Here is a 21028-nt window from a genome sequence, read left to right on the forward strand (position 1 = left end):
TGCGGTGTGTAGGGGATTTTTGTATATTCCTAGAATTGTCATTTAAAGCCAGGTCTTGAAACTTTGTTAGTAGACTTTCTCAGGATAGTTTACATCTATCTTCAAGAGTCTGCCAGTTTAGTTTCTTCAGCATAACTGTAACACTGTCCCACAAGTCAGACAAACTTGTATTCATTCAAGCTGCCCTTCTCTGTATACATTCAATATCCCCCATTAGTCCTATTTGGTACAGGTCCTGCACACCTGAGCAATATTCTAGAATGTGTTACGTGAGTTATTTATAAGCAATCTCCTTATTGCACTTCCCCAGTATTCTACCAGTAAACCGAAGTCTACCACTTGCTTTATCCACACCTGAGTCTCTGTGACCATTACGTTTCATGTCCGTGAAAAGTGTTGCTCCCAGGTATTTGTATAAGTTGGCTGGATTCAGCTGTGACTCATCGATATTGTAGTCATCGGATACTGACTGTGTGTGTGTGTGTGTGTGTGTGTGTGTGTGTGTGTGTGTGTGTGTGTGTTTCTGTGGAGTGCACAATTTTATATTTCTAAACATTTAAAGCAAGCTGCCAATCTTTGCACCACTTTGAAATCTTATGAAGATCTGACTGAATAGTTATGCAGCTTCTTTAAGATGGAACTTCATTGTAGATTACTACATCATCTGAGGCTACTATTAATCTTGTCCACAAGGTTATTAATATATGAGATCAACAGCAAAGATCCCAACACACTTCCCTGTGGTACACCCAAAATTACTTCTACATCTGATAATGACTCTCCATCCAGGTTAACATCCTGTGTCCTCCCTACCAAGAAGTCCTGAATCCAGCCACAAATTTCATTTGATATCCCAGATGATTGAACTTTTGACAATAAGCGTACGTGTGGTACTCATTGTGGTAATCAAAAAAATTATGCATCTATTTGACTGCCTCGGTCTAAAGCTTTCAGTATGTCATGTGAGAAAAGTATGAATTGGGTTTCACGTGATCGATGTTTTCAGAATCCGTGCTGGTTGGCATGAAGGAGGTCGTTCTGTTCAAGATACCTCATTATGTTTAAACTCAAAATATGGTCTAAGATTTACAACAAATCGATGTTGAGGATATGGGAAGGAAGTTTTGTGGATCCTTTCTACTACTCTTCTTGTAGATGAGTGTGACCTTTGCTTTTTTCTGAGAACTGGGTGCGGTTTTTTGTTCGAGGGACATATGATAGATTATAGTTAGAAGAGGGGCTAACTCAGCTGCAGATTCTGTGTAGACTCTAACAGGAGTTCCATTGGGCACTAGAGCTTCATTCAGTGTCAACGATTTCAACTGTTTCTCAACATTGCTGACACTAATACTGGTTTCACTTATCTTTTCAGTGGTAGAAGCATTAACTTAGGGCTTTTCTCCTGGTTTTTTATCTCATAAATCTTGACAAGACTGTACAGTTTACTGCTCCAATTCTTCAGCTGTATCAGTGACAGTGCTGTACACTTCAGTTTTGAGACAACCTCAGACAGAAAAACCCAAGGATTGACGTCCAATCTCGGAGGTTGAGATACAGGCACTGCTCAGACCATATTGGCACATTAGATATCATCTTACATCAGCAGTAAAATGTGTCATTGTGCATTTACTACCTTCCTCAACTGTGAGCCATACGTGAAATTTGAGGTCTGTTAGGTGGGGCCTTAAGAAGTTTACTTGTACTAATTAGGAAAATATTTCATACTGAAGCCAGTGGCGGCTCATAACCATACATTTGCAATTTTCTCGGAAATGGCTGGTTTGCAGATTTCTGTACAGTGAAATCTTTTTTCTTCTATTATCATGTACTTCCACCAAGTGTCGTATTATCATATTTCCACCAATATTAATACAGTCATGTAAGCTGTCTCATAAATTAGTTGAAGGTATGTGTATAAATAAAAATGTATGAAAGATCATCTTCCCCCCCTCCCCCCGTGTTCTTTATTGTCAAGACAAGGTTTGTATGAAGGAAAATTTTTGAAAAATCCACCAGTAAAGTTAGAAATTGAAATCAGTTGTGAAAGATCATTGAAAGTTTTGCTGTCACTGTTCGCATATAAAAAATCAGTTTTACAATTATATTTTTAATATATCAATAGATATGTAATATATGATGGGGACACTTGTTACTGAAAATCTCAAAAAAGTTCTTGGCTGGTTTACTTCAAATTTTTACACAATACTATTCTGTACATTCAGATGTAAATGGATGTAGAGAGGAGGAGGAGCAGATGGACAGAGGTGGGGGGGGGGGGGGAGATTATGCACAGAGAGATGGGGAAGGAGATGTATGGGAAAAGAGGGGGGGGATGAGAAGATGCGTGGAGAGAGGGGGGAGGGCAAGGAATTTAGGATGTATTTACTATTCCCCATACATATTTAGCAATTGCAAATCATTGTTGGGTGTTCTTGTCCTTTATAAAACAGTGGAAAACCCAGGTTCGATTAACATCATCATAATTAGGATAGATTGCTGCTTACCGTATAGTAGGAGCATTGAGTGCCATACAGTTGACTAAAGTTGACTAAGCTAATACATAGAGTTGTTAAAAAGATTTAGAAAAATGCATACACGTTCATACATGCTCGACTCACACACAGAGGGCACTCGTGGCCCCTGATGTCTCTGGGTGTTGAAGCCCAACTGTAAAGCAGCATCTGTGTGAACCCTGTTTTTCAACGTAATCTCCTTTCAATGTGACGGTCATATGCCACCTTATACTGGGAGGGCCAGTACGACTGCATAGAACCACTCCACTGGTCGACGTTAGAGCCAGCATCTTGCTGTATCAGTAACCTCCCCATCATCCATGTGCTCCTTCATGCAATGTGTGTCCTTCATTGGGCCAAACAGACGGAAGTCAGAATGTGCGAGATCCGGGCTGTATGGAGGGCTAGGAAGAAATGTTCAGTGAAGTTTTGTGAGTTCCTCTCAGGTGCACAGACTTGTGTGAATGGTGCGTATATGAATGCCTGTATGTTTTACTAAATCTGACACATTGAGACCTTGCATTATTGTGGAGGAAGAGAAGTTCATTTGGATTTTTTAGGTGATGAACACGCTGACATTGTTTCTTCATTTTCTTCAGGATAGCATAATACAATTCACAGTTAATCATTGCACTGTGAGGGAGGACATGACGCAGAATAACCACTTCAGAGTCCCAGAGGACTGTCACTATTGCTTTAGAAGACCGTCGCCATTACTTTACTGGGAGAGGGTGCGGCTTTGAACCTTTTCTTCAGAGGAGAGGTGGTGTGGCACCACTCCGTGGATTGCCATTTTGTTTCCAGTTCAGTGTAATGAATCCCTGTTTCCTCACCTGTGATGTTGTTCGACAAAAAATTGTCACAATGAGCCTTGTAACATGCAAGCATTTCTGCACAGGTGGTCCTTCATTGTTCTTTATCGTCTTCCGTTAGGTGGTGAGGACCCCAGCGGGCACTCACCATGAGTACCCTAACTGGTGGAAGAGTGTATCACCACTGCCAACAAATACATCCAGTTAAGCATCAAGATATTTATTTGTGATCTGTCGATCAACTCAAATGAGAGTGTCCACACGTTCCAACTTGCAGGAGTCACAGCTGTGAATGGCCAGCCAGCATGTGGGAGATCGGACAGGTTTGCGTGATTGTGTTTGATGACAGAGGCCTTGCCCAAAGGCTCACTGTGCATTTGTTCACTGCCAGATCTCTGTAGACATTCTGCAAGCACCTATGAATATCTGCGATTCTCTGTTTTTCTATCAAAAGAAACTTAATGACAGCTTTTGCTTGGAATGCAGCTCCATTACAGATGCCATTTTAAAGGCTGCGTATAGTGTTGCCATGTGTCAGAACTTAACAAAAGTATGGAGGCTGAAGCAGGAATAGTTCTCGATGTTCACAAGAAATTCCGCATTTTTTGAACTGAAATTGGCTGAGGTGGGGGAAAAAAGTGTGCATTATTTATTGAAAGCCCCTCGTAGATTATAAACAGTAATGACACCAGTTATTTTGCGCCACATACCACAAGGCACTCCCATCAGTCACTGCTCCATAGGCACATCGTGCCAATTACTTGGGCCCTGTGGAGGGTGCTGTGGTGGAATCTGCCTCTTCTGTTGTCTGCCAGCTTCCTGTTTGCAAGGATGACTTCCCCATTCTGAGGAAGGATATCTTCGTTGCTGGTGAGGAGGACAACCAAATGCTGGCACCAGGCATCTCATTTCCATATTGTTGGGTGGCAAGACATGACCCACAGCTCTGCTGTTACTTTCGATCTCCATGACAGCTTCCCATAATGCAACAGATGATGGTTGATTCATGAGTTGATGTGCTACCCAAACTGTTCTTAATATAGTGTGTGCAGTCTTGTCCAGAATCTGTCATGTTGTTTCGCAACACAGTATCTCCCCAAGATTGAGTCTGCATGCTGGTTCAGTTGCTGTCAATATCAGCAATAATGCAGACATCCCTAGATAGTAAGTTCTGATGGGCCTTCTCTACCACAGGCATAAAGAGGTTTGTCTTTACCCAAATTGATGCCACTAGGTGATGTAAGGCCTGCAACCCTGTGTGTTGGTTCCCATGAAGGATTTGAAGGATTTGGGTGCCTCATTCCCAGTTTCCCTTATATACTCGGGAGAAAATTGTAGGCACATCTTGCTGTTTGAGTGTTGCCTCATCATTACTGCTGTAGGAAGAAGATACAATTTTGAATCGTCTTAATTGTGGCCATATTCCTACAAAATTCTGCACTTCACAACAATCGTCTTTTTCAGCCAGTACATTGCTACATCTTTCTTCAACTACTACATTGCCGACTTTCTCGGCATCTTGTGATCAAGTGGACATATCCCATTACCTGAAATGCCTTAACTGACTTTCCATCAGCAGAAGAGGTATTCTGCGTGCACCCTATAAACTACCTGTGCTTGTATTACATAGATATGTCTATGCATCCAAGCACTCGCACAGTGTCCCAGGACCATAATTATTCTCTGCTGGTAATCCTTCTAATTGGATGCTGTACAGAGTCTTCACTTACGTGGTAAGAAGATATGTGTCAAGCTGGAATTCTGGTATTCCACGTTACTCTCTGCATATAACTCCTCTCTCTCACCCTTTGCATCTCATGGTGTTAGTGCCCATTGGCCCCACCATTAAGGTTCTCTCAGACAAGTTAATTCACTTATAACTTGACTATCTGCACTATACCAAGCAAGGTGGCGCAGTGGTTAGCACACTGGACTCGCATTCGGGAGGACGACGGTTCAATCCCGCATCCGGCCATCCTGATTTAGGTTTTCCGTGATTTCCCTAAATCGCTCCAGGCAAATGCCGGGATGGTTCCTCTGAAAGGGCACAGCCGGCTTCCTTCCCTAATCCGATGAGACCGATGACCTCGCTGTTTGGTCTCTTCCCCCAAAAATCAACCAACCAACCTCTTGTTCCCTTGTTAGGTATTCTGCAATTTGTATTTGTATCCTGCACTATAATATAGTTTTATAAATTATATTTTTGTTACAGTTACCATTCCAAAGAATGATACAATACACCTCCCACATTAGTCTGTCCTGTGCAGGCCTCTCCATCTCTATATAGCTACTGCAGCCTACATCCACTTGAATTTGTTTATGCTATTTAAGCCTTGGTCTCCCTCTAGATTCCACCCCCTCCCCACCCCCTACCTTTTCTTTCCACATTACCCTTATTTCTGAAATTAATTATTCCTTAATGCCTCAGGATGTATTTTCCATACTATTCCTCCTTTTAGTCAAATTGTGCTGCACATTTCTTTTCTCCCCTGTACAGTTCAGTATCTCTTCATTAGTTACTCGATCTACCCATTTAATTTCAGCATTATTCTTATAGCACCACATTGTGAAATGTCTACTCTTTTTCTTGAGAGTACTTTCAAAATTTCTTCTTGGTTTCCTTTATTGTTGTTCGATGTCTGGATAGAATAACTTGTCATTAAATCACTGTTTATGATATGGAACTTTGTAGTTGGTATTTTTACCTAAACTTCCAGTTGGTATTTTTACCTAAACTTCCTACTAACTAAACTTTAACTACTTCAAATTTATTGCTGATAATGTGTAATTCTCAGGTTCAATAATGAGTACCCAAAAATATTGTGGTCAGCTTTTAGAGATAGTTTTACAGTGGATCTCTGATTTTTACATTCTCCGATTTTACATTTTTTTGTGATTCTACACCATAAATTTGTATCCCCTGTCAAAAAACCCCTAAGATTAATGCTGAAAATTCCCCAATTTTACATTTCTTCCTAGTACGGTTGACCTCGATTCTAAGTTCTTGCTCGATGTCTCGCTTGATGTCATCCCGGTTTCTTCCTATTGACATTTTTTTGTGATTCTACACCATAAATTTGTATCCCCTGTCAAAAAACCCCTAAGATTAATTCTGAAAATTCCCCAATTTTACATTTCTTCCTAGTACGGTTGACCTCGATTCTAAGTTCTTGCTCGATGTCTCGCTTGATGTCATCCCGGTTTCTTCCTATTGACATTTTATGTGACTGAATGAGTTATAACTGGCACAAAAGTCAGACAGTTCACACCACAGGTGGTAGCAGAGTTAAGGGGATATTTGAGGCCATTGTGGAGAAGGGAGATGTGTGAGAGGAGATGCTGGCATGATCCACAATCATTGTTGCCAACCCTACTTGCAACATTTAGCTTTACTGTGCAATTATGATACAACTACTGCTAGGTTGCAGCGATAAAAAGATGACAGTTGATGCAAAGTGTTCCGGACTGACCCAGTATGTGATGAAGGGTCCCAGCCACCACCTTTTCTTGTGCCACTTCAACTCAGTCATATCTTTTTGAATGTATTTCTGATGTACTGTATTTAGCAACGATATCAATCGCCTTCCTTGTAAATTAAAACACTGAGTCTCGAAGAATATGCTCAATCGTGATCAAGGAAACATCACCCATTTCCGGCTAGTGAACTCTTATTGGCTGGCAACTTGTTAAGTCACCCAATAGGCAGCACAGTCATTGCACCACAGTAAAACCCATAAAATGAGGTTGCCTACTGGATGTGTGGAGAGAGGGATGGCCTTTCAATGACAAGAGTGCCGGTAGGGGGTGAAAGCATCTTTTTTTAACTGCTGAAAATATATCATTATCAGGAGAAAGAAAACAGGCATTCTGCTGATCGGAGTGTGGAATGTCAGATCCCTTAATCGGGCAGGTAGGTTAGAAAATTTAAAAAGGGAAATGGATAGGTTAAAGTCAGATATAGTGGGAATTAGTGAAGTTCGGTGGCAGGAAGAACAAGACTTCTGGTCAGGTGAATACAGGGTTATAAATACAGAATCAAATAGGGGTAATGCAAGAGTAGGTTTAATAATGAATAAAAAAATAGGAGTGCGGGTAAGCTACTACAAACAGCATAGTGAACGTATTATAGACACGAAGCCCATGCCCACTACAGTAGTACAAGTTTATATGCCAACTAGCTCTGCAGATGACGAAGAAATTGAAGAAATGTATGATGAGATAAAAGAAATTATTCAGGTAGTGAAGGGAGACGAAAATTTAATAGTCATGGGTGACTGGAATTCGACAGTAGGAAAAGGCAGAGAAGGAAACATAGTGGGTGAATAAAGATTGGGGCTAAGAAATGAAAGAGGAAGCCGTCTGGTAGAATTTTGCACAGAGCATAACTTAATCATAGCCAACACTTGGTTCAAGAATCATAAAAGAAGGTTGTATACATGGAAGATTCCTGGAGATACTAGTAGGTATCAGATAGATTATATAATGGTAAGACAGAGATTTAGGAACTAGGTTTTAAATTGTAGGACATTTCCAGGGGCAGATGTGGACTCTGACCACAATCTATTGGTTATGAACTGTAGATTAAAACTGAAGAAATTGCAAAAAGGTGGGAATTTAAGGAGATGGGACCCGGATAAACTGACTAAACCAGAGGTTGTACAGAGTTTCAGGGAGAGCATAAGGGAACAATTGACAGGAATGGGGGAAAGAAATACAGTAGAAGACGAATGGGTAGCTCTGAGGGATGAAGTAGTGAAGGCAGCAGACGATCAAGTAGGTAAAAAGACGAGGGCTAGTAGAAATCCTTGGGTAACAGAAGAAATATTGAATTTAATTGATGAAAGGAGAAAATGTAAAAATGCAGTAAATGAAGCAGGCAAAAAGGAATACAAACGTCTCAAAAATGAGATCTACAGGAAGTGCAAAATGGCTAAGCCGGGATGGCTAGAGGACAAATGTAAGGATGTAGAGGCTTATCTCACTAGGGGTAAGACAGATACTACCTACAGGAAAATTAAAGAGACCTTTGGAGAAAAGAGAGCCACTTGTATGAATATCAAGAGCTCAGATGGAAACCCAGTTCTAAGCAAAGAGGGGAAAGCAGAAAGGTGGAAGGAGTATATAGAGAGGGTCTATACAAGGGCTATGTACTTGAGAACAATATTATGGAAATGGAAGAGGATGTAGATGAACATGAAATGGGAGATACGATACTGCGTGAAGAGTTTGACAGAGCACTGAAAGACCTGAGTCGAAACAAGGCCCCGGGAGTAGACAACATTCCATTAGAACTACTGACGGCCTTGGGAGAGCCAGTCCTGACAAAACTCTTCCATCTGGTGAGCAAGATGTACGAGACAGGCGAAATACCCTCAGACTTCAAGAAGAATATAATAATTCCAATCCCAAAGAAAGCAGGTGTTGACAGATGTGAAAATTACCAAACTATCAGTTTAATAAGTCACAGCTGCAAAATACTAACACGAATTATTTACAGACGAATGGAAAAACTGGTAGAAGCCGACCTCGGGGAAGATCAGTTTGGATTCCGTAGAAATGTTGGAACAAGTGAGGCAATACTGATCTTACGACTTATCTTAGAAGAAAGATTAAGGAAAGGCATACCTACGTTTCTAGCGTTTGTAGACTTAGAGAAAGCTTTTGACAATGTAATCTGGAATACTCTCTTAATTCTAAAGGTGGCAGGGGTAAAATACAGGGAGCGAAAGGTTATTTACAATTTGTACAGAAACCAGATGGCAGTTATAAGAGTCAAGGGGCATGAAATGGAAGCAGTGGTTGGGAAGGGAGTGAGACAGGGTTGTTGCCTCTCCTCGATGTTATTCAATCTGTATATTGAGCAAGCAGTAAAGGAAACAAAAGAAAAATTTGGAGTAGGCATTAAAATCCATGGAGAAGAAATAAAAACTTTGAGGTTCGCCGATGACATTGTAATTCTGTCAGAGACAGCAAAGGACTTGGAAGAGCAGCTGAATGGAATGGACAGTGTCTTGAAAGGAGGATATAGGATGAACATCAACAAATGCAAAACAAGGATAATGGAATGTAGTCGAATTAAGTCGGGTGATGCTGAGGGAATCAGATTAGGAAATGAGACACTTAAAGTAGTAAAGGAGTTTTGCTATTTGGGGAGCTAAATAATTGATGATGGTCGAAGTAGAGAGGATATAAAATGTAGACTGGCAATGGCAAGGAAAGCGTTTCTGAAGAAGAGAAATTTGTTAACATTGAGTATAGATTTAAGTGTCAGGAAGTCGTATCTGAAAGTATTTGTATGGAGTGTAGCCATGTATGGAAGTGAAACATGGACAATAAATAGTTTGGACAAGAAGAGAATAGAAGCTTTCGAAATGTGGTGCTACAGAAGAATGCTGAAGATTAGGTGGGTAGATCACGTAACAAATGAGGAGTTATTGAATAGGATTGGGGAGAAGAGAAGTTTGTGGCACAACTTGACTAGAAGAAGTGATCGGCTGGTAGGACATGTCCTGAGGCATCAAGGGATCACAAATTTAGCATTGGAGAGCAGCGTGGAGGGTAAAAATCGTAGAGGGAGACCAAGAGATGAATACACTAAGCAGATTCAGAAGGATGTAGGTTGGAGAAGATACTGGGAGATGAAGGAGCTTGCACAGGATAGATTAGCATCGAGAGCTGCATCAAATCAGTCTCAGGACTGAAGACCACAACAACAACAACAACAACGAAAACATACTTTTCATGCAGATGATGTCCTATGACAGAGACATCGCAGGGAAATAGAACAAGAGTTTTGTGATAGTACATTTAAAGACTTTCGTGTTCAAATCTGACATGATACAGTTGCAACAACTATATATGCTACTCGTGTATGTACTTTGCACCACACACTGTAGAGCATAAAGATTGGCAGCAGTGATAGAGGGCATGAAGCAAAACTGTAGCACCTAAACTTTCTCTCAAATTTACATTTTACACAGCGTACAGAAATTCTCTGGGCTGAGCCCTGCTAAGCTTGTAACATCAGTTGGGGAAATAAATTCATTTTTTCATGTCTCTGTTTCTCTCATTGAGCCTAAAATAACACTTTATCGGTGGTGAGCGTATGAGGTGTGGCTCATAAGAAAAGCATTAAACAATAACACTAATGATAGCAACATTTTTCAATATGCAAATGCCCTCATTTATGCTTATGGTTTAATTACTTCACTGCTGTGATGTTTTTGCTTTAATTCAACATGCTCATCAATTTTTGCTTTTTTCTTGGCGAGCACAGAGGATGATCTCTCAAAAAAACGTGTCTTGAAAGTATAAAATTGCTCGATTACCTTGTACTCAGATATCAGTTTCAATTTTTTTATGAATTTTTACTTGTTGTTACTATCTGTGATTTTTTAAATAACCGTTGAAATTCATTACCACAAGTTATTGCATAAACATTGTGTTGTACTTTTAATTTCCTTCACTTAGATACATTTTATGCAAAGTATTGGAGAAGATGCCAGTTACATACATTTTTGCTCGTATTTTGGGGGGAGGGGGATTTAACATTTTCTTCGATTCTGCATTTTCCTCAGTTTTCCATTTTCTAAGTCAGGACCGCATGATAATGTAATAGGGGTTTCACTGTGGTTATGCCAATATAGCACTCAGTTCACCAGAAAAAGTAATCTTTGATGGAAAGTCTTTAATGTCTGTGCACTTTTGTTGTTATGAAGTCAGTAGAGTTCTTTGTGGGGTCATGGTATGTAATGTACACCACTAGTCATTTATTCAATGAATGTTTAGTGACTGGATGATATATGCTTAAGATAACTCTGTACCAGAATAACATAAAAAAGAGGAACATCCATTTGGTTTAAATTTTACCATAATTGTCCAACATTTTAGAAAATACCAAAGTGGTTTCCTAACCATGCAGCCACTAATAATGTATTGTCCACAGCAAAGGTTAAGTTTCTGAAGGTTATCAATATTGAGAAAGCTCTTCACACACACAGTAAGAATGTGCCTCATTCATTAGATAATAAATTATAAGCTGCTAGTCTTCTTTGTGACATCTAAAAGTAATTCAGCTGGATGAGTTATTACATCCTTTTCAGTAAATTTGAATATTATGACATCTGTTGAATTCATATCTCTCTAATGGGAGAGAAAGGGTGTCAGTATGAAATATCCCAAAATTAAGCTGAGAGTCATTACTTGATTGAGGAGCAACTGTGTAGTTTCCCCTGAGGTCCCATCTTAGGGTTGTTTCTTTTTCTTTTTTATATTGTGAATAACAATAAAAAACACTCAACAACCATTCAAATTGTCATAAAAATAATAACGATCGAAAACATCAAGAAACATGAGGTGTCACCAAAAACTGCACAGATGTACAAAGATGCTTGTCTGGAAGTACTGCTCCATCTCAGTATATATGACCTGGGTAGCTGCAGTACACCACAAAGATAATGTTGCATTGCAGCAGCTGCACATGGATGTGGATTGTCCTGCTGGAAACGCACATCACCTTCCTGTCAAACAAGTGGCAGTAGCATGGGAGTAACAATCTGCCCACCGCAGTGGGTACCGATTAATTCATCCTGCAGAAACACCAGATGTGACCGCAAGCTGTAACTGGTGGCCCTCCACACAATGAAGCCTGGGACAGGACCTGTTGTGTCGTGCCAATCGATGAAGGAGAATTGGGGGGAAAAATTGCATAGTCATAAATTTTTGCAAAGTGCTAGGAGGGACTATCTCGAACAATGTGATAAAAATCCTGATAGGTGGGGTGTAGAGGGGGTTGGAAGTTCACTTCTTTATGTTTTTCTCGAATAACTCAAAAACTGTGGCTTTCTGGCGAAAACATTTCTGAGTACAAAATGGAACCGCAATAAATTTTCTACAAATAGGTCCCATTCATTTTATGTCCATAGGACGGGGATGTAGAAGTTATAGATTTTAAAAATTCTTTAGTTGTATAAAATTAGTGTTTAAATGAAGGGAGTTAAAAAGAAATATTCAGTATATATAACATGCCTATGTGCAGTAGAACCATATGAAGGGATAAATTGTGTCCACACGGTGAAACAGAGTGAAGGAGGGGATGTGTGGAGTAGAAGCACGAGGGAAGGAAGGTCACCGGATTATGTGCATGGAGTTCCCTCCTTCGTAGGGCTGCAAACTGAAGATCAAGCAGATGATTCCCAATCTGTGACCACATTACATCACAAGAAGCAACTACAGGGTGTTCCAGAAAAATATGCTGACTCTTCACAGCGCACCTCATTAATCACTGGCAAATCGGTACACAGACATGACGGGGGTGGGGGGGGGGGGGTATTTTCCACAAAGTACATTATATGCTGATAAAGCTAAAGTGAGAAACACACACGAAATCTCTACACACTGTCTACACTGCTAAGGAAATTGATTGTTAGTTATTCTATATGGCAGCTGTAGCACTCTTCCAAGAAAGGCAAATTCCGCCACTACAAGTGCTACTCACATTCCACTTTGCAGACACACTGTACCTCAACAACATTTCCTGTCCAGTTCTCTTTTGTAGATGAAATAACTTCATTGAGCTCATGTTTATGTAGTAGAGTTATTTTCGGTTTATTAAATGGATACTTTTTGTGGGTGTTAAGTGAGCTATAATCTAAAAATATGTTCCTGTTGACAAAGGCTGAGAAGTATTTAATTTGTAAGTGTGATGTTGTCTGTGACCTATTTACTGTTGATGGAAAAGGGATGGATTAGTAAATGTGACACCTTGCTTCTGTCTGTCATTGACAGTGTATTGTAAAGACATGTAATTGTGTTGTTGTCACGTGGTGGTGAATTAGTGAATGACCAGAAAAGTTACTTCACTTCTCCAGACATTAACTGTGGTACTAATAAGATGCATATCTTTTCCATTTTGGAGTTTCTGAAACTTGTCGAGTGGGCTACATTGTCTGAATACACTTTACCGCACAACCAAAGTAAGATGTGTGTGAATTTTTCTGATGGAATGGAACTGATCGTGTTAAAGTCTATAATAGTAATCTGCTGTAATGCATTGGTTGACTTAAGTTGAAATATCTGAAGTTTTGTAACACATAGGTGACTTACCTCTGTAGTAGAGGGAGGTAGTTTAAGCCTCTGGTCTCTTCAAATGCTGGGAAAGCTGAGGCTGGGGTGACGCATTTGATGCCTCCGAGCTGTGAAAAATATTCCACACAATGGTAGTGGAAACAACAAAATTGACATTGACAAATATGTATTAAATGCGTATTACATTTGGGAGAGGATCTTCATTGTTGTAGAAAGCTGACAGCTCTAGCTGTTGAGCTTTTTTCGTAATAGCTCACTTAACAACTGCAAAACAAATACTGACATCTTAAACTGAAAATAACTGCACCATATAAACACAAGCTCAGTGAAATTATTTTGTCTACTCTCATGCTGGGGAGGCATAGTTAGTCAGTAAGCTGAAAAGTGAACAGCACCCATGAGGGGGGAGTTGGCCTCCCAGAAGAATGCCACAGCTGTCGTACGGGATGACAGAATCAGTTTCCCCTCAGACCATGTGGTACATTGTGCAGAGATTTACGTAGCTTCTGTCCATATCTGTTTCTTGGGATAGTGTTATTAGAAAGTCGTATTTGCATTCCAAGTGTTCATACATTGTGTAAAAAATAAACCCACCCACCCCTCCTGGGCACATTTGCGTTCTACTTTGGCAGAGATTCGTGTGTGCTGTGGAGAATTGGCGTAATTTTTTGAAACAATTCCTTTTTGTAATCTAGTGGTGTGGATAGAGTGGGGAGTCATCTGCTCGATCTTCAGTTTGTGGACCTATGAAGGACGAAGATGTGTGTACAGAATCCAGTAACCTTACTGTATCACACACTTCTATTCCACACACCCACCCGTTCACCCTGTTATACTCCCAGAATACAATTTATTTCTTAATTTGGTACACAAATTTAATATTTGTTTTTAACCCACTTCATTTCAATATAAGCAGTAATTTTATACTGTTACAAAATATTTTTAATAATCTGCACTGTGAAAACTATTAGTCCTACAGAAAGAAAACTAATAGGACGCTTTTTGTAGGAAATTTACTGTAGTTTAATTTTGTATTCAGTAACAATTCTGCTAGAAACTACGGTTTTCGAGTTATTAAAGAAAAACATAGAAAAGTGACTGTAAAAACACCCACCCTCACCCTCATCGCAGTGCTCACTCCCATCCATCAGGGTTTTTTGTATATTTTTCAGGGCACTCCCTACTAGCACTCTGAAAAAAATTTGCAACTACGTGTTTTTTTCCTCGTAATCAACCTTTTTAAGCATTCGTTAACTGGTCTATAGCTGTGCTTGGTGATGTTGTGGTGTCAGTTCCCACCCATTCTGGTAACACAGCAGGTGCAACATATGTCCAGATTTCTTCCTTGAATGATGTTTGATCGGCAACTGCTGCCCTCATAATATGTCAGTCTTGATGTGCCTATATTATGCAGACATCCAGAGTTTGATCTACGCATATGAGCATGTTCCACAGATCCCTGCTGAAAGCAATGACACACGACCAGTACATAGTGTACAACATGTGCAGCAATCCATTGACACCTCCATTCAGCTTCCTGCAAACCAACAATTTGATCTAATTCAAATGGCTGAAGTTGTTCAATAGGAGAACATACTGGTCAATTGTACCCCAGAATTAATGTTGCAACCCCTCTTCACTTCTGAACTCAGCACAGTTACTGCCTGCAGAGTCAAAACAGAGGCCTACTGAGTGCCATCTGATGACCAGTGACCATGACAAATGAATCACTAACACTACAACCCCTCAGTTATGTACCTACTATTCGCTGGTACCAGTGAACAAAGTCCCTCATAGTGTTGCTTCTTTTTCCAGTGGTGGTGTTGATCATATCGCTCAATGGAAGTGTTACATAATATTTGAATAGCTCACCTCTTGAGTTCAGTAAGGTTATCTGTTCATATGAACAATGTAAATTTATTTTTTATGTTTAGGTAGTGTGTGTGGGGGGGGGGGGGGGGGGTTGCGCGTGCGCATGCGTATGGGCATGTGAAGGAGAGAGGGAACTATTACGTTACTCTGTGAATGAAAATAAGTTGTGATATTTTAATTGCTCCTGACCACCACCACCACCACCACAACAACAACAACAACAACATCCTTGGGGCCACCTCATTATCTATATAAGAAATGAAGCCTACAGCCAAGCTTACCAAGCTTGTTAATTTTGTGTAGAATATATATTTGCCAACAGCCTTCCCAGAGTTGTAACATCAGTTATCATCAGATCACCAAACTTAAGCACTGTCGGGCTGGGCTAGCATATGGACGGGTGACCATCCAGTATGCCGCGCGTTGTTGCCAAGCGGGGAGTTCTCAGCTCTTGTGAGGCAAACGAGGAGGTACTTGATTGAGAAGTAGCGGTTCCAGTCCCGTAAACTGACACACAGCCAGGAGAGCTGTGTGATGACCACATGCCCCTCCTTATCCGCATCCAGTGACGCCTGTGGAATGAGGAAGACACAGGGCCGGTTGGTACCATTGCGCTTTCCAAGGCCTGTTCGGATGGAGTGTAGTGTAGAATATATATTTAGTTTTATGTTTATTGAGATGTTCTACATAGAGGTAGGTCCCCTTAATATGGATCTGCGGAAGAGTGGGTATAGCCGATCAGTCCAAAAAGTTTCGAGGCGGGAATAATAAAAAATAGAGAAAAGTTAAGATGGTGGCTTTAGTGCTTCAGGTGTTCATAGTCCCCTGCGAATTGACAGTGCACAGAATTTTGATATAACTATGCTAAACCATCAAAAAAATTCCTTCTTTTGGACATTGTTCAACTTGCATGTCACATGTGCGCAAATGTCAGTTATATTGTCAAAGCATTGGCACTTCACGTAAATTTGTGCTGTCATTTTGTGGTAGGTTTACATTATTAACAGCAAGTCTCATCACTTATAATTTTTTTTTTTTTTCCAGAAAAAAATTGTCTGCATTTTTCATTTCAGTCGTACTACTGTAGGCATCCAACCTTCATCATTTTTTGTTTGGGAGTCAAGGTATGTGTTACAAAATTTGCACACACTTTTCTCTTCTTCAGAATATTCTGGAGAATGTCTTGAACACATAATTTAGAGATGTTGCTCCATTGTGATTAGTGACACAACAACATCGACACACTACTTAACACAGCTTGCTCACAACTGACTGGTTGAATGTACATTTGTCATGTACAGTTGGTAGTTCAAGCTGCCACCATAGTTACAGTGCTGATGCTACTTATATGCTAGGAATAAAATCAATCTCTGAACTTTTTGGACAAATGGTGTATCTAATGTAATCCATATTGAACTCTCATTCATACTATTTGAGAGCTATCATTGTGCATTGTGAAAGGGTACAATTTAATTTCACAGGTAAAAAAAACAAGAGTGCTGCAAAAGCAAAACACAAAAGTCGATCTCGGGGTAAAAAGAAGAAAAAGGAAAAGAAACAGAGTCGACGACACACTCGCCATACTGACAGTGACTCCGAAAGTGATGAGAGTGGCGACAGAGATTCGGACACACGAGAGGACGGAGATGAACGGAAGGGGCGGCGTCGATCTTCGTCGATGCCTGAACCACCGCATAAGAAGCGACGGCGCTCACCTTCCAGGTAAGTGAGAAGTATTGCTTGAAATTATACTTCAGTGGTTGTTAACTGTACTTCCTAGAGCTAATAAGATACAATACTACAAAGTTTTTGAACACAGTAGGAAATCTGCCCTATTTTCCATACTCTTGAAGATAACCTCGTACAGAAAATTATAACAGTGAGTCTGAAGGTGTTCTAGGGAAAAGAACATATCTGAGGAATTAAGGTTTGAAATAAAGGTCTCAATATGGAACCAGCACTACAACAAAGCCACATAAATACGTCAAAGAAGGCCAGTTTTGGAGCAAGGTGTGTGCAAGGAATGTTTTGCTTGTGGAAGACTGGAATGAGGAAATATTGGCAAAGGGTAGTCGATTGAAAGAAATTTAGTAAATGTAATATATTAGAGATTATAAAAAGAAGAGAAAGAAGCTCATCAATCATCAATTAGGTGGATGTGCGATTTGTGGTACGTAGGTCAGTGACAGTAGAAACAATAGTGTTTTGATAAAATAAGTTCTACGTGTACGTCCATACTCTGCGAATCATTGTGAATTATATGACTGAGGGAATTTCCCATTGTATCAGTTATTAGGGCTTTTTCCCATTCCATTTGCATATGGAGTGTGGGAGGTGCTTCTCCGTGTGCTGCAAAAAGTCTAATCTTGTCTTCACAATCTGTATGGTTGCAGTACATAGAGAATTTTAGTATATTTCTAGATTCATCACTTAAAGCTGGTTCTTGAATGTTTGTGAGTTGATTCTTGAAAAAAACCACAAACAGCAGCCATATGGTCTTTTAATAGTAGTACTAGTTCACAGTGCTGAAGTTGCATCTTCATGTATGTCTAATAAAGGGAAGTAGTACACGAGGATAATTTTTTTTAGAGAGATAGCAAGAATCTATAAAGGAGAATTGTAACAAGATGTACAAAATACGTAACTGACAAAAGCAAATTTAAATATAATAACCAACTTACTTATTTTCAGATCATTTATAGGACAAAGTTGAGAGCATTGGATGTCCCATCATTTCCAATTAGGTTATATAATAAATTCATTGAATAGTGACAGAAGTCAAAATTTAAAATACGCGGAATGGAGAAGGACGGCTCTTAAAGACGTTCAGCTCTAAAAAGAAGGATAAAGTTGTAAAACCAAGAAAATGAACAGTGGTATTTCATAGTACTCACAATCAAAAGGCAGGACATGTTAAATAGCACCAGGAACGGGCCAAAGAATAAAATCAGAATTAATTTAAAAAAAAAAATGGTAAAGGAATGCAAAAGTAATCGAACATATCTTACTGGATGGATCTGATGCTTGTCATTAAGAACGGTGACGGGTGGCAGCCAACAGAATACTGAATGTGTGCATGAGTGATAAGTAAACAGCAGGTGCAGCTTACTTACCTGGAAGAGACAGATGCTGCATGAAATCGTAAATGGTTTGCATAAGAATTTTGGGAGTCGTCCTTATGATAGAGATACATTGTAGACAATCAAAATTGACAAGTATATTATAATGCTTCAATTTAGTTTGGCTATTTAGTGTATGTTCTGTATGACAACTTCAGTTTCACATAATTTCAATCTCTTCCAATATATTTAAAGTGTGGCTTGTGGTCTGACGATGTAAAATTTTTAAGTTATTTAACAAATCAGTTGCGGTATGGTTTTGTTCTCATAAGTAGGTACTTAATACTGACCTGGAATTTGTGAAAGGCCATACTTTTAATACATTGGAAGAGACTTACATTATGCGAAATATGAGTTGTCATACAGAAGGTATACTAAATAGCTGAATTAAGTTGAAACATTATAATATACTCCCTAATTTTGATTGTCTGCAGTGTAAAAGATAGATCCTTGTTATATTGCAGTAGTAATTTCGCGCCAATGGTGTATTGGAGCAAAATGCTATTGGCATTCCTGCATAAAACTGTGTTTAATGTGTAACTGGCAGAAGTTTCATTGTTGTATGTTTGTTAGTTACTGTTCAGTGGTGTATTGAGTAGAACATTGCGTAGCACAGTTTGCGAATGTCGACATGGCAGTTAGAGGAGAAATGTGTCTGTATTAAATTTTGCATGAAACTAGAGAAAACCTTTACAGAGACACATCAAATGATGCAGGAATCCTACAGCGATGGGTACTAAAGCTGAACTCAGTGTTACAAATGGTTCACACAGTTTAAAAATTGCCGGACAGAAGTTAAAGGTGACACTCTTTCAGTACGCCCTTCAACATCTATCAACAACACTCATGTCAGGAACATCATTGAAATTGTGCCCGCCAATCGAAGACTGACTGTGTGAAGGATGTAGCTTTTCAGTTGGATCATGTCATGAAATTCTGATACAGCATCTTGGAATGCCTAGTGTTGCCACCAAGTTCATCCCACGGCTTGTGAGTCGAGACCAGAAAGACCTTCACCTCGCAAATTTGTGAAGAGCTTCATAACTGATGATGAGACATAGGTGTATGATTATGATTTTGAGACCAAGATTCAGTCTTCACAATCTTCACAGTGGGTTGGGAAAGTTTCTCCAAGACCCAAAAAAGCTCATCAGGTCAGGTAAAATGTCATAGCCGTGCTGATAGTTTTCTTTCACTTTGAAGGATTAGTTCATCATGAATTTGAGCCACAGAGAAGAACTGTTAGCATGACGTGTTGCGATGCCTGTGAGAATGGCCTGAAGTGTGGTGAGACAGTTCATGGCTCACACATCACGATAACACACCTGTACATTCATCCCTGTTGGTGCGTGACTATTGCACAAAAAAACGATATCACTGTGCTACTTCATCCTCCTGGCCCCTGCAGACATTTTTTTTATTTCCGAAGTTGAAAATCCCGTCGAAAGAACAAAGATCGACAACGGCAGATGAGATAAAAGAAAATTCGCAAATGGCGCTTCTCACAATCCAATGAAAGGCATACCGAGACTGCTTCCAGAAGGGGAAAAGGGCATTGGGAGCGAAGTATCAGTTGTTGAGGAGAGTGTTTTGAAGGAAACCATGTGAAATAAAAGGTAAGTGTAGAAAAATTTTGTGGACAAAGTTCTGTTATTTTTTGAACAGATCTCATATATCTCTATCATAAGGATGACTCCCAAGATTGTCATTCATGTTATTTGCTACTTCACATGCTGTCTGTCTCTTATGAGTAAGCCGCACCTGTTGTTTACTTGTCACTTGTGCTGGCTGCTGCTCGTGACTGTTCCTGCCGATGCGCACCTGATCCATTCTTGTAACACACATTTTATTTCTTTTGTACTCCTTTGCTCTTCTTTTATTCATTCTAACTTTATTCTGTGGCCCACTTTTGGTGCTTTTCACTACGTCCTGTCTTTTGATCGTGACTGCTATTTAATACCCCTGTTCATCTTTTAAGTCCATTTTCCTGGTTTTACAACTTCGTCTTTGTTTTTAGAGCTGACCATCTTTAAAGGCCATCTTCTTCATTCCACCTCTTTTAAATTTTGACTGTCATCACTATTTGACGAATTCATTATAACCTGAGTGGGAGTGATGAGATGCCCAGTGTACTCAGCTTCTCTGGAAATTAATAAGTTGACTATTATATTTAAATTTTCTTTTATCAATTACATAGTTTTGCACATTATGCTATAATTCTTCTTCTTAGATTCTTGCCATCTCTAAAAAAAAAAAAATTATAATTTTAATTCCCTCTAATGAACCTTCCTTGGCAACTAGAGAAATTATTAAGTATTCTTGATAAGAGCAAAAAGAACAAACAGACAGGCAACCTCGAAACTTTCCGCTGCTAAATAATTTACAACTACTGTTCCCTACTCTTACCAAGTCCTCTTCCCTTCCTAGTATTAAATGATTTAAATAAACCTGTCCTTTGGTGTTACTGTTGAATATGAAAATTGAAATTGACCTTTTCATCAAAAATAAAATATTTAGTGCTGTGGATCTTAATTACTGTCTTCTTGGCTGAAAAAGAGTAAATTATTAATTTTGCAGTAATGCGTGGCATCTGCGGGGTGCAATTGAACGCACCTAAGGTTAAAGT

The 21028-nt window shown here is 39.5% G+C and overlaps 1 protein-coding gene across 1 annotated transcript in view; it reads left to right on the forward strand.

Annotated features, from left to right (window-relative positions):
* Positions 1-21028, forward strand: part of LOC126215390 (serine-rich adhesin for platelets-like) — a 267306-nt gene that overhangs the window by 38245 nt on the left and 208033 nt on the right. The window contains exon 6 of the mRNA XM_049942097.1: positions 16765-17005. Within this exon, the coding sequence (XP_049798054.1) occupies positions 16765-17005 (241 nt within the window). The remainder of the gene's footprint in view (positions 1-16764; positions 17006-21028) is intronic.

This window comes from Schistocerca nitens, chromosome 12 (assembly GCF_023898315.1).
Source record: "Schistocerca nitens isolate TAMUIC-IGC-003100 chromosome 12, iqSchNite1.1, whole genome shotgun sequence".
NCBI classification, from domain to species: Eukaryota; Metazoa; Arthropoda; class Insecta; order Orthoptera; family Acrididae; genus Schistocerca; species Schistocerca nitens.